Source organism: Hakea prostrata, chromosome 4, assembly GCF_041222555.1.
Source record: "Hakea prostrata isolate BN-2017 chromosome 4, UWA_Hpros_2, whole genome shotgun sequence".
NCBI classification, from domain to species: Eukaryota; Viridiplantae; Streptophyta; class Magnoliopsida; order Proteales; family Proteaceae; genus Hakea; species Hakea prostrata.
In genome coordinates this window covers 51,608,599-51,621,138 of record NC_142603.1, presented here as the reverse complement: position 1 = coordinate 51,621,138, position 12,540 = coordinate 51,608,599, and the positions used below count along the sequence as shown (strand labels likewise).

At 40.8% G+C, this 12,540-nt stretch overlaps 3 protein-coding genes across 5 annotated transcripts in view; 2 read left to right on the top strand and 1 right to left on the bottom strand.

Moving 5' to 3' along the window:
• The first annotated feature begins 66 nt into the window (after positions 1 to 66).
• Positions 67 to 1,614, top strand: LOC149019480 (uncharacterized). The gene is made up of 2 exons (XM_089153476.1): positions 67 to 846; positions 892 to 1,614. Exons 1-2 carry the CDS (start codon positions 105 to 107, stop codon positions 1,254 to 1,256), a joined length of 1,107 nt encoding a protein of 368 aa, XP_089009602.1. The 5' UTR covers positions 67 to 104; the 3' UTR covers positions 1,257 to 1,614.
• Positions 1,615 to 1,757: 143 nt separating this feature from the next.
• Positions 1,758 to 3,328, bottom strand: LOC149019479 (Pectin lyase-like superfamily protein). The gene is made up of 4 exons (XM_089154095.1): positions 3,087 to 3,328; positions 2,829 to 2,991; positions 2,066 to 2,520; positions 1,758 to 1,920 (listed from the first exon to the last, which is right to left on the bottom strand). The coding sequence occupies exons 1-4, from the start codon at positions 3,326 to 3,328 to the stop codon at positions 1,758 to 1,760; spliced, it is 1,023 nt and encodes a 340-aa protein (XP_089010221.1).
• A 4,732-nt stretch (positions 3,329 to 8,060) lies between these two features.
• The window catches only part of LOC149019478 (flowering time control protein FCA-like), a 35,076-nt gene continuing 30,596 nt past the window's right edge, over positions 8,061 to 12,540 (top strand). For 2 of the 3 annotated variants that reach the window (XM_089153473.1, XM_089153474.1), the window contains exons 1-2: positions 8,269 to 8,605; positions 11,789 to 11,859. In XM_089153473.1, coding sequence (XP_089009599.1) covers positions 8,356 to 8,605; positions 11,789 to 11,859 — 321 coding nt within the window. In that variant the 5' untranslated portion in view covers positions 8,269 to 8,355. Of the gene's footprint in view, positions 8,606 to 11,788; positions 11,860 to 12,540 lie in introns of all 3 variants that reach the window. The other variant, XM_089153475.1, reaches the window with a different exon arrangement.

The window sequence follows — 12,540 nt, the reverse complement described above, 5'->3', positions numbered from 1 at the left end:
CGATCGTCTCACTAATACTATAAATTCAACTACGTCGTCGTGGATGCTGTGTAACGAAAACAAGAATTCCACTTTCTCTTTGGTTCTTTTTCCAGAGAGAAAGTATGGGGAAGCTTTTAAACAATGTTGGCGTGTTGGGCATTATATCAGTAGTTGCGTTAGTGATGGTGGTGGGAATCGCAGAAGGAAGGAAGATTGAGGAAGACAACCTGCATCATGGTGTAGGTGTTGGGGGAGGTGCCGGAGGTGGCAGAGGTGCTGGTGGAGGGTTCGGTAAGGGTGGTGGGGTTGGTTTTGGTGGTGGCTCTGGAGGTGGCGGAGGTTTAGGTGGAGGTGGCGGAGGTGGTGGAGGTGGAGGTGTAGGAGGCGGTGCTGGAGGGGGTGCAGGAGGTGGTGCAGGTGGAGGTTTCGGTAAAGGTGGCGGAGTCGGTGGCGGCGGGGGTGCTGGTGGAGGAATTGGAGGTGGTGCAGGAGGAGGCAAAGGTGGAGGCGGAGGATTTGGAGGTGGTGCGGGCGGAGGCAAAGGTGGAGGAGGAGGAATTGGTGGCGGAGCTGGAGGTGGTAAAGGTGGGGGCATTGGCGGAGGAGCTGGAGGGGGTAAAGGTGGTGGTGTTGGAGGCGGAGCTGGAGGCGGCAAAGGTGGAGGAGGAGGAATTGGAGGTGGTGAAGGAGGAGGTAAAGGTGGAGGCGGAGGAATAGGTGGTGGAGGTGGTAAAGGTGGTGGCATTGGTGGAGGAGCTGGAGGTGGTAAAGGTGGTGGTATTGGAGGTGGAGTTGGAGGAGGCAAAGGTGGAGGATATGGAGGTGGTGCAGGAGGAGGTAAAGGTGGAGGCGGAGGAATAGGTGGTGATGGAGGTGGTAAAGGTGGTGGCATTGGTGGAGGAGCTGGAGGTGGTAAAGGTGGTGGTATTGGAGGTGGAGCTGGAGGAGGCAAAGGTGGAGGCGGAGGAATTGGAGGTGGTGCAGGAGGAGGCGGAGGAATAGGGGGTGGCATTGGCGGAGGAGCTGGAGGTGGAAAAGGTGGTGGTATTGGAGGAGGAGGTGGTGCCGGTGGAGGCAGTGGAGGTGGAGTTGGTGGAGGTTTTGGTGGTGGAGTTGGAGGTGGTGCTGGAGGCGGCATCGGTGGTGGAGCTGGAGGTGGTAAAGGGGGTGGTATTGGAGGTGGTGGTGGTTATGGTGGGGGAATCGGTGGCGGAGCTGGAGGTGGTGGAGGCTCTGGTGGTGGTTCCGGAGGAGGAATTGGTGGCGGCTTCTGAGTTCAGTGCCTCCCAGGCATGCAAGCTGCTTACTCGCCCAACGCGTAACTATTAAAGCACACATTTCCTCATAATAGAATCTAAATCCCATGCACTTTTGCAGTTTGCATGGGCATGCATGTATTAATTAGCAGTAGTTATCATATATGTACGACAATAATATCTCCAATAAATTTAGATTAATGCATCTATATATACATATATAGTTTCTTCCAGGTTATTATGAACTTATGATATGAATCGTAAGCAAATACGTGGACAAGTGCTGCATTTCTGGAAAACTTTCTTCATTCCCTCTTTGATTAAGGAAAAGAAAGAGATAATGGTTCCATGGGTATATAGCCAATATAGGACTTAATTTTACAGATGACCATTGCACTTTCTAATGAATGTTGATGTTAAAAATCAAATGTTCCTGTAAACTTCTCTTTAATATGTATGTAAAGGAGATTGATGACCCAAGCCACCGGCACACCATTCAGCAAGAAGAAAGAGATCTATTTAGGAGCTATCGAAGTAAACGGGCAACCATTCCTTGCCGCTGATGAAATCAATGGCGAGGAAATGAGCAGCTTGTTCTTCGGTGAGTTGTTTCGACCACGGGTTACGATAGGTCGAATTCGACCCGGGTCCATGGGTATCATACTCGCCCTGGAATAGATTCCTGCATTTTCCAATAATCATTAGTCCACGAAGCATTCATCCAACGTTAGGCACCACAGGCACCACCACATTAAAAGCCTAACAAAATCCAAATTTATGAGATTAAAACGATAATAAGCTCTTAATTATTGATCTATTATACTTACTCTGTGCCACCGGGATAGCTCCAGTTGCTCCAGCCCTCAGGGACAATGGTCTTTGAGAGGTAGGTTTTGGCAAAGATAACCCTAGAAAATGCACCCTTGGCTCTTCCGAGGTAAACCCCACCGATGCCGTAAACCTTGCCGCCGATAAAAACGAAGCCAGTATCTTCACCTGCGGTTTCCCTATTGTGCGCTGTGATGGAGCCGTGGATTTTTACTCGATCATCAGCCACAACGAATATCTCACAACTTTTGAAGATTGAAGTGGCACGACCGAATATGAAGTCGATAGAACCTTGGATGTAGCAATTGTCATAGTAATGACGACCTTTGTTGTCGAAGAGGGTATTATGTGCACTATAGAAACCACAATGGTAGAAGGCTACCTTGTCTGCTCCCACAAACGCTGCCACCGATTGGTTTTGTGATGTGAATGCCATCCCCACCGGTGCCTCATTCTACAAGACCACATCCAATTAAATAGCAGTTAAACGGCCGTGTAAATCCCTTGGCTAAACGCTCATAAAAATCCCACCACTAAATTTGATAGGATTAACTCTAGATCGCCCATCTTAAACAATTTTCATGTGGTCCCATCTCCAATCTATTTTGTCAATCAAAACTTTTTTGTTGTGATGAAAAAATATGAAAAAGGTATGTACCTCTTCGAGACAAACAAAGGTTCCATACTTCCATAATAAAATATGAGTTGTCATCTTATCATTTATGAATCGAGAGGAAACATGCATATGCTATTAATAATTACCTTGAAGCTGATTCCGAAGGCAATGAAGTTGGAAGCTTGGACCTTGAGGGTTGCAGACTCACAATTGTCTTCAGAGCTTTGGCTCCAAACGATATGAGATCTTCCCTTCCCATTTCCTCTCAAGAATATATATGGTTTATTCTCAGGAATGGTAATCTTCTCTCTGGACAAAACAAATCCATTAATTAATACTAGATGCATGGTGGAGAGGAGAATGGAGATTATATGACGTGATTGGCTTAAATTATATATTATTACCTGTAGATTCCTTTCCTGATGTGAATGATGATCCACTGAGAGTTGCCTTCTGGAACAGAATCAATGGCGGCTTGAACAGACTTGAAATCACCTTTGCCCTCGAGGTCGACCTTTATTGTACGATTGGTGCCGATCTTCTGCGTCAAGAGTGGCGAATCTATGACTTTATCAGCAGTTAATGCATGAGCTACGCCGGAGAAGAAAGATAACACCAAGACCAATGTCAAAGGTATCATCACCATCTTGAAGTTATTGGATTCAATCGATCTGAAACAATTTTACAGAAGCTCCTTGCCTGTGGAGGCTTTCCTTTTATTCTTTAATATAACTTGAAATGATAACGACCCAACAGAAGATTGGTCGTTTGAGAAAGAAATCCATCGGTTTCTGTTTATATTTTACTTGGTTTCTTGTTTTGGGCACTCCTATTTAGTGGTGGAGCTTGCGCGTGAATGATGGTTTGTTAGTTATGGATCGGAAACGAAGCCCTACATTGGCAGGATTTTTAATTACCGTTCCTTTCTCTTTCTCTTTCTGTCCTTGTTTAGACAAGGCCTTGACCACAAGACCGAATCTCCACATTATATGGAGGGGCTGGACTTCAGTGTTGCGTTGTGCTTCAACCGGCCAAGATTAAAATTTGGACCGAGATTTCGATCTTGACTGTCCCTTTCTCTGTAGTATAAAAACACGCTTTTTGGAAATGGGTTCGCTGTAGGTACTGCACATTAATTATGCAACACCCAATCAATTTCCTTATTGGAGACCATTTGCCATTTTCTCCACTAATTTTTTTTGTTCACTTTTTCCCTTTTTCGAATTTCCATCTTTTTCTTTTTTTTTTGTTGCCAACCCCGGTTTCCAAGGCTTTTGCCCTGACTAATCCGGTGTTCGATCCGGGTCGTACACTTGGCTGTGGTGGGTGAGTCTCCTAGTGGGTATTTTTTGCATCCACAAGGTTTTGATACCGGAACCTTGCTTAAGCGGACCAAGCTGCTTATTTCATAAGACTTGTGCTTCTACTCTTTTTTGCCACTTTTAATTAAGGGCATGTGTATTCGTGAAGAATTGCTTAGTCGGTAATGATCCGCACATTTTAGTAAAAATGTTATAGATTTGACACTCCCTTTATTATATGAAATAGTCCCAATTTCTTAATATAAAACTACTAATTCTAAGAAAAAAAACATATAAGGTCGTTTGAATTTTTTAAATCCCTCCCAACTTAATTTTTTAAATCATAACCATAATATTTGATGAATAGACATAAGTGACAATTTGCATCTACATTTTAGGCACCAAAGCACTAGGGGATTTAGGATTATACACATACACCAACAAAATCTGAAAAATATTCAACTCCATCACAAGTCTTCCTCCATGGGAAACTTCTCTCATTTCTTTGTTTTAGTTGGTATCAAGGGTTTGTCTCAAAATTTAGCACAATAACGGTTAGTTGTTGTTATGTCATGTTTGTTCGACCAAATTCAATCAAAAAGGTTCGCAAGGAACCGACCTAGTCCCAACCAAACCAACTGAGAGAACACCACATGCACATCCGACAACCAAGATTGTGTCGCACTTATTCCAATGAACAGCCTAGGTAAGAGCCTTAGCCTTGGGAAAATCGTGGATGACAGTGACAGGTCTCCACGTACGGCACGGATCCAAACTCTATAACCCAAGGGAACCTATCTGCCTAGCGGAGAAAAGAAGTTATCAATCATATCCAACAGACTACCAATCCATAGGTTATACTATATGAACCCTAAACCTACACAAGGGTAAGATAATTGAATTCTACCAAGCTATTTGTTTTTCTTGAAGTTTTACATTCACTCAAAGTCTCCTTCTCTTTGTTGGATGAGAACTAACTTGATTGTTAGAGGCGGCCCCTAACCCACCCAGGTCAATATGTCACTTTGCAGGTTTATAAGTGGTTGATTTAGGTCAAACGCAACAGGTATTTTGTATGGGATTGAATTGGAGTTTAGCAATCAATCAACCAATGTGATAATGTTACAAACATCTAGCATAATATGTCATGTGAGGCAATGATGTATATAATACGCGTTTTAGTATGTATGTTCTAAATAAACATGAGAGCAAAAAGGCAGATCTATCATTAGTAAAAAAATAAAAAAATAAAAAAGCAAATTGGTCTTGTAGGACCTGCAACCAACAAAGGCATTTAGATATTAAAACTTTACATTAAGATAGCTTCAGTTTTGCTAGAATGGTTATTAATGCATGCAGTTGTAAAGATCATTATACTCTTATAGACAATAGGTGAAATGATTTCGTCTACCCTTCTCCATTAGACTCATTCTTCAACAACTCCTTTCAATTTCTCTCACTCCAACCTCTTTCCTTTGTTCTATTTTTCATAAGGGTTTTTAGGTACTCTCATCGAACTAAGTTCTCTTTCCTTTGTTCTATTTTCCTTTGTTCTATTCTTTGGGCGTTCCAACATTAGTAGAACTAAGGATTGAGAAGATTTCACTCTACTAATATTCATCTTTTGGGTTTGTGCAGATATCAACAGGTACATTATTTAGTTTGGTAACAAGTACAAAGGGCACCAACCAGGTAAGCAAGGAAAAAGAAGGATCATCTACAGTTGTTTTAAATGGGCTTTGGAATGATGATGGAGGAGATCTCATTCTAACTACATAGTCAGGTTTCAAGTGTTTATTTTGAAGATGGAGGGCTCAAGGTTTCAAGAGGGGTGTGCATGGTTGTGATGATGGGATAGATGATTGATAAACTATCTAGACTTGTAGTGAGTATTGAAACAAGTGGAGCTCTAGTTGGAACTCGGGCAAGGAATAAAGGTGGGGGAAAATTGTAGATTGTTTAGCCATCGAACAATCCTAGTGTTATGGATTATGTGTTTGCAAATTTGTTTGAGTATAATTTATTCAATTATATTTAAATTGCATAATTAATCTTTTATTTACAATTAAACCGAAAATTGCAGCCTATTCACCCCCCCCTCTAGGTTGCATTAACACTACTTACAGAGACTAGCATGGTTAGACTCATATGAGCATACTCACATTTATATTACATCTATATATATTTTATTGCATTTCATAATACATACATGTTTTAAATGTATGGTATATGATATTGTTGACTTCACTAAGTTTGTTGTAACTCATCCAGTGTGAAAAATATTTCTTTTTAGACTCTTATATAGGTTATGAGTGCACTATATTTTCAAAGAATACGCTGCCAATAGAGTCCTTCAAGGTATCGGCAAGAGATGACATTGAAGCACACGGAGAGTCGTGCCCTTTCCTAGACCACTCATATGGAGCCTAGCCATTATGAGAGCCTGGGGAATATATTTGGGAACGTGGTTACCTTGATTGCAATCAGTTATGTTCCTTATCTATTTGTTAGGCAAGGGTGTTACATACCATTTTAAACATTTCTTAATAACACTATGTAATAACCCCCGTATTTCTAACCCGGAATCCATATTGCATGCCTGAGTACTCGAAGTTCCAGCTGGAAGAAACTGTGGGCTATTCAGATTGAAGCCAATGATCTAGACCCTGAGCCCATGGATCTGGATACTACTGATGAAGAACATGCCTTACTGGGAACCTAAAGAAGATCCAGTCGGAACCTGGATGGGCTGGGCAAGTGGATTTCCAGCAGCGGGCAATTTGAGTTTGAAGATGTCCAAGATCGAGGTAAGAGCCCTTCATGTGTTGGTTTAAGTTAAATTGGTGTTAGAGATCAATCGGGAGGCAAATCACCAAGTATTGAAAAGTACTAGGGGACAATTGCTTAAAGCGGTTGATTGACCTAACCAACTGCCCCAAGTGACCGGTTGGTTAGGTCGTGGGTTTTAAATCCTGTTTTGCCCCTGACTCTCTATAAATAGCCATCAATGACCTAATTTCGCATTATTATATTTGTGGAAGCTGTTTTGACTGAGTAGAGGCTATGTACACGTGGTTGGTGGTGAAAAACCCTTATTTACGAAGAAGGCTTGGATCTTGTTTTGTCTTTCAGATCTTTTAGAGGTTAATTAAGCACTCTCTTCTCTTATTAGAATTTTATATTGTTAGAGAGTAGTTCCTCATTCTAAAATTATGTAGTGGTGAGTTGGAGTGATTAGATATTTTTCCATCAATGATATCGATTGGATCATGCTAGGAGATGGATTTTTATATATGAACCAATGGATGATCTCGTCAAAGAAGATGATGTGGATTCAAATCATTATTCTTCTGTGATCTGAGGTGTGGTGCCTTCTCTAGAGTTCTAAGAACGAAGTTCAAAGTTGAATCAATCCAAAATCAAATTGATGATGGGTGATCAAAAGTCTGAATTTTAGACTTGAAAAATTGGTAGAAAAGTGGGCAATTGCTTAAGGAGATTACATAAGGATGTCGATAAAACCAACTGGCTCAAGCAACCAGTCCACTTCTAGAGACTGTTTTGATGTTGTTTTCGTTCTGTTTGGATCTCAGACATGAGTGAAACTTCTTAACCCTAATCTAGGTGATCTTTAAGGTCTGCTGAAGTGATTATTTGAGAGACTTGATACGCTTTTTCGTAATATTTTGATATTTTTGCTAAGACAGGTAAGGTTACAATTGCATGGTTGGACTTTCTAGCTTGAAAGGCATTTTCAATTACAAACTCAACTTAGTGGTCCTGTTCCTCTCAGTGATTATTAGAGCTTTGCTTGAACATTACGTTACCAATAAATGACATGATTACCCAAAATAAATAAAATAAAATAAAATAAAATAAAATAAAATAAAGAAAAAAAGAAAGAAAGAAAGAAAGAAAGAAAGAAAGAAAGAAAGAAGGAGAGAGCTACCTGAAAAAACTGAAAAAACAAAAATAGTGTGCTGGGTAGGCCCGGTGAGCAAATGAAACGTGTCAAGACAAGAATTATTTCCAAATGGTTTTTGGACCATAGCTTTGCCACACATACTACTGCTGAGCTACTGATCACTGCGAGTACAACCAAAAGCTTGCAGAACCCGCGCGCTTCCGCAGTCGGAGGGAGAAGCTAGAGGAGGAGTGTTCTTCGATACTTCGACCTCTTTTGGTTGTTCCGTATTCGTGCCCATTTCACTCTGCAACTCAAACTGTCTTTTACTGTTCTAGGGTTCCTCTGTTTAGGGTTTGGTGCTATCTGTTTCGTCACCCGTGCTCGGAAAAGTCTGTAAAGCTGGATAGACACAGGGGAGAACGATCTGGTAATATTCCAGATACTCACGACAACAGGCATTCAAGAATGCCTTCTCGTTCGTCTGATGGTCCTATGAACCATCATCACAGAAACCCCAACTACAGGAGTGGTTTCTCCTCCGGAAGTCATCCTAATTACCATAACCATCCTTACAACAGTCCTCCTAATCATCCGCCTGGAAATGGCGGATTCCGTTCGATGGGTGGCGGTGGAGGTGGCTTTGATTCGACTCCTCACACTGGGCAGAAACGCGGCTTTCCTTCTTCTGGTCGAGGAGGTTCTCCCGGTGGTCCAGGTAGCGGAACATGTTTTATTTGGTTACTTGCTATTCGCTTCATGCCTATCTTCTGTGTCTTTTGTTTTTTTGTTGGGTTGCTGTGAATTGCTTGTTTCAATGTCTGAGGTTAGGTTGAACTGGATAGCATCCACTTCCTGATAGTTCTCTTTTATTCTTGGGTGGGATATGCTTGTTGGGGGCCGGGTACTTTCAATTTCGCCTTTGTTACTAATTCCGCCTTTTTGTTCTTGGGTAGTTGTTTTTTTCTTTTCCTCCTCTATCTATCATTATGGTTTTGCTTTTCACTCCGTACGACCCCTGGGAGATATTTCACGTGCTTGACATTTCGAGCTTAAAATGCAAAGCATGCTTGCTGGAATAGAGGAAAGTAAATGATCTTTCGTTCCTAATTTGGCACTGTACTGGGTTTGTTGTTGGGGGGAAGGATTCTTACATGGTTTAGATGAAACGCTTTAGTCTTGTACTTCCCCAATCTCTTTTCCAGTAGTTTTATTTGAGAACATTTTCAATCGAAAAGTTAAGATATATTTGGGACAATTCTTTGGAAATTGAACATTACCATACAGACAATAAGTAACCAACAGCTTAGACTAGAAACACTAGACAAAGTAGACTCTCGTGCAGGATATAAGGCTGCAGCAGCAGCTGTTGCTAGAGCAAATTTCTAATAAACTGGTCTGCTTTACTCTTCCCATGATGGGGTATAATGTCGGGCTTGACAGCCTATTACAGTTGCTAATTTGAAAAGGAAAACTAAGTAAACCTAAATCATAGATCTCCTCTCCTATTCAAACCGTGGGATGGAGGCTTCTAATTAGATGCTAAGAACTCACAAATTATGTGATTATAAAGTTGTAACAGACAACTTAAATCAAACCAACCACTGGATCAATTGTACCAACTGAACTGTGGTTCAATCTATCTAAACAAACTAAAGGCTGGAAAAATTTAATCTAGAAAATTTACTAAGATACTAGTAGTACTATTGATTGGACAGCTTCTTCTTGGTCTGCAACCTGCGGATGTAGGTCTTCAGATCTGTGCCATATCCATTATTGTTTGTGAAAATACAAAAATTCATCATATCCCATTGTTGATTGTGAAAAGACACAAAACCTTTGAGGATATGAGTTTTCTTCTGGTCATGTCCTGGAAACTTTTATCACTTTCCTCCTCTTCAAAGACCTCTCTTGTGAATAGCTCATCTCTTTGGATGTTGGTCAGATGAGCAGATTCCAATGGCCTGATGTAATGTGGATCAAGTTGCTCCAAGTCTTTAGTGGGGAATTCTGGTATTGATCAGATCCATGGGTCTGATACCTGACATGTAAAGATTGAGTGGTTCTCTTGATGAAACACTGACCGTACTTGATGTAGAAAATCCCTTGTGATTGTGGTGATAACAGCCTTATGGTTCTCACATCTGAAAAGAAAAAAATAGAAGCACTGGAGGATGGAGGAGATAGAGTATGGTAATGGGGATTTGGAATCTCGGACACATGGCTACCTTGACCTGGCACTTCATCCAGCTTCTCTCAGGGCAATAAGATTGCAAAGATAAGCATTTTTTATTTCTTGATATCATGGGGGAAATTATCTTGAGTATAACATTAGCTTCTGTACTTACATTGGTTGATTGACCTGGTTTTGCTGATCTGAATCAGTGATTCAATTTCAGTCGTTGGAATATTCCTTTGTTAGACTAAGAATCTTTTAGAATGTGTTGTTTTAATTTCCACTCTTCCAAGATTTTCCAACAGAGGTGTATTATTTGTGGGAATTAGTCAAGGACAACAACTCCGAGGCTTCCTAGGAGTAAGGCCTTTTAGGCCGTAATATTAGTGAATGGGAGAAGAGATCTTCAGATTTTTTAAGTTCCTTTGTAAGCTGCTGGTGCTGCTGCTTCTGTTTTGTTCTCCATTGAAGATCAAGTCTAGAGAGTGATCTAGCCTTGATGGGATTGGTGTTACATTGACTCCTTGATGATGGGAAGGCAGAAGACCTGGAGGTCTGAATCAAAGCTTCCTTCAAATTTTCAATTACAAATGCAGATATTTAATTCAAAATTCTTATCAACAAGCTGCTGCTAAAGTTCGACTGCAATAATTGAGTTGATAAAATTCCCCTGCTGCTTGATTCATCTTCTTATCCTTCAAAAACCTGGAACTTCCAACTCCATCGCTAACGTTTCAGTTCCACAAAAGTTCATTTATTCGCATCCAGCCGTACAAAAGCATCTATATTGTGATCGCATAACCTCCTTAGTCCTTACCCAAATGCTAACTTGATCCAGCTCCTAGCCCAAGTCCCTTACTCAAAATCCCATTGCTGCCACTTCCTGGCAAGGCTAAAATTCCACCAACCCAATCCACTCAGCGGGACATCTTGTAACTGGATCAAAGTCTTCCTTGTACACTGTAAGTCTCAGTCAAAGACCCTTCCCTAACTCCATATAGAAACCTTATATTCCCTTGATTCCCTTTTCAAAACCTGGGGAAATACCCTAATTTTGCTGAAACTACAAATTTAACATAAAATTGCATCCATGAAATCCTAAACCTTCATTGGTAGACACTCCATCACTTAATAGCCATAATGCTACCATCAAACACAATCTAACTTAACTGTAATCCTAGTTTGATCTAAAACCCCTATTTTGACCTGTTCAAACATATGGCCTTAATGGCTGAACAGAATTTAAAACTAGGAACTCGAAAATAAACACTAAAAGCAGGATTCTCTGCTAGGTCTAAGATTCCTGATTAGAATTATAACTATAAAATGCCAAACTAAACGAAAGTCTAAAATAGAACTAACATCAACAAAGCCCTCAACTTTGTGCTGGTGTAGGGGTAATTCTTACTGGTTACAGCTACCCTACAATTAGTAGTGCTACACTGCTGCTGGTGTAGGGAAATCCCTACATTGGGGTTGTGCTTCTTGCTGGATAGTCAAGATGCATCATTAACAGTTGGATTGGCTAGTTTAATGCTCCATGTTGCACAAAGAAGGGTGACCTTCATAGCAAGTCATCCTTGAAAGCCAGGAAGCGGAACCTTCCCTAGTTTCTATATCATCCTGAATCTGTTGATTACCTTTTCTAGTGTAGCGCTAGTTGTTGCATCTTCATTTCCTTCCTTTCCTTCACTTTTGTAAAATTACTGATCTAAATGTTCTCAGATAATCCTGATGCTGGTGGTTTTGCTAAACTTTTCGTTGGATCTGTTCCAAGGACTGCTACTGAAGAGGATGTGAGTAATATCTTCATTAACTTGCTAGCAGGCCTGTAGTTGTTTATTTTTGCTTGACTGTATGCCTTTACACAAATCTTCGATGTAACTATCCCCATTTTTAGCCTTTAATAGATGATATTTCAACCATTCTTTTATCCTTTAAAATTCTCAAAAATTATATTTTTTGTTCTTTTCTTTCTTGTTGCTGCTAGTTCCATAATCCTTGGCTTCTGATTGGAGTCTATGTTCTTATCCTTGAACTGTCTTTTTTGGGAGGGGTGGGTTGGTTACCCACTGATGCTTTGCTAATTTAAAGTGAATGTTGAGCAAATCTTCCCTGCAGCCCTCCCCCCCCCCCCCCCCCAAAAAAAAAAAAAAAAAAGAAAAAAATCCACTGGCCAGTAAGAACTTCAGTATTTGAAGGTAAATAGATTCACATTCTACTCCAGCACTTCTATAGGTATAACTTTGTATTCTTAGCTTCTAGAGTTGTGAGTTATTCCACAGCATCCTTGATTTTAGATTGCTCTCGAATCTTGCTCGCTGCTTTTATGTTGACTTCTTACAGCAGTGTCAATGTTCTTGATATCATTTGCTTCTTTAAATGTGTCAGTGATAAAGAGGTAGGATACTTCAAATCCATGTTGATGCAAGTTGCCACATTTGCTTTTCACCTCTTGCAACCCGGGTTTTCCAACA

Excerpts from the sequence above, each read along its gene's own strand:
- LOC149019480 (XM_089153476.1), top strand. The coding sequence starts at position 105 with ATGGGGAAGCTTTTAAACAATGTTGGCGTGTTGGGCATTATATCAGTA. Across the intron at positions 847-891 it reads TGGAGGCGGAGGAATAGGTG|GTGGTAAAGGTGGTGGTATT; the intron begins GTGATGGAGGTG and ends GAGGAGCTGGAG.
- LOC149019479 (XM_089154095.1), bottom strand. The coding sequence starts at position 3,328 with ATGGTGATGATACCTTTGACATTGGTCTTGGTGTTATCTTTCTTCTCC. Across the intron at positions 2,521-2,828 it reads CCTTCGGAATCAGCTTCAAG|AATGAGGCACCGGTGGGGAT; the intron begins GTAATTATTAAT and ends GTGGTCTTGTAG. Across the intron at positions 1,921-2,065 it reads AGCTATCCCGGTGGCACAGA|GAATCTATTCCAGGGCGAGT; the intron begins GTAAGTATAATA and ends TGGAAAATGCAG.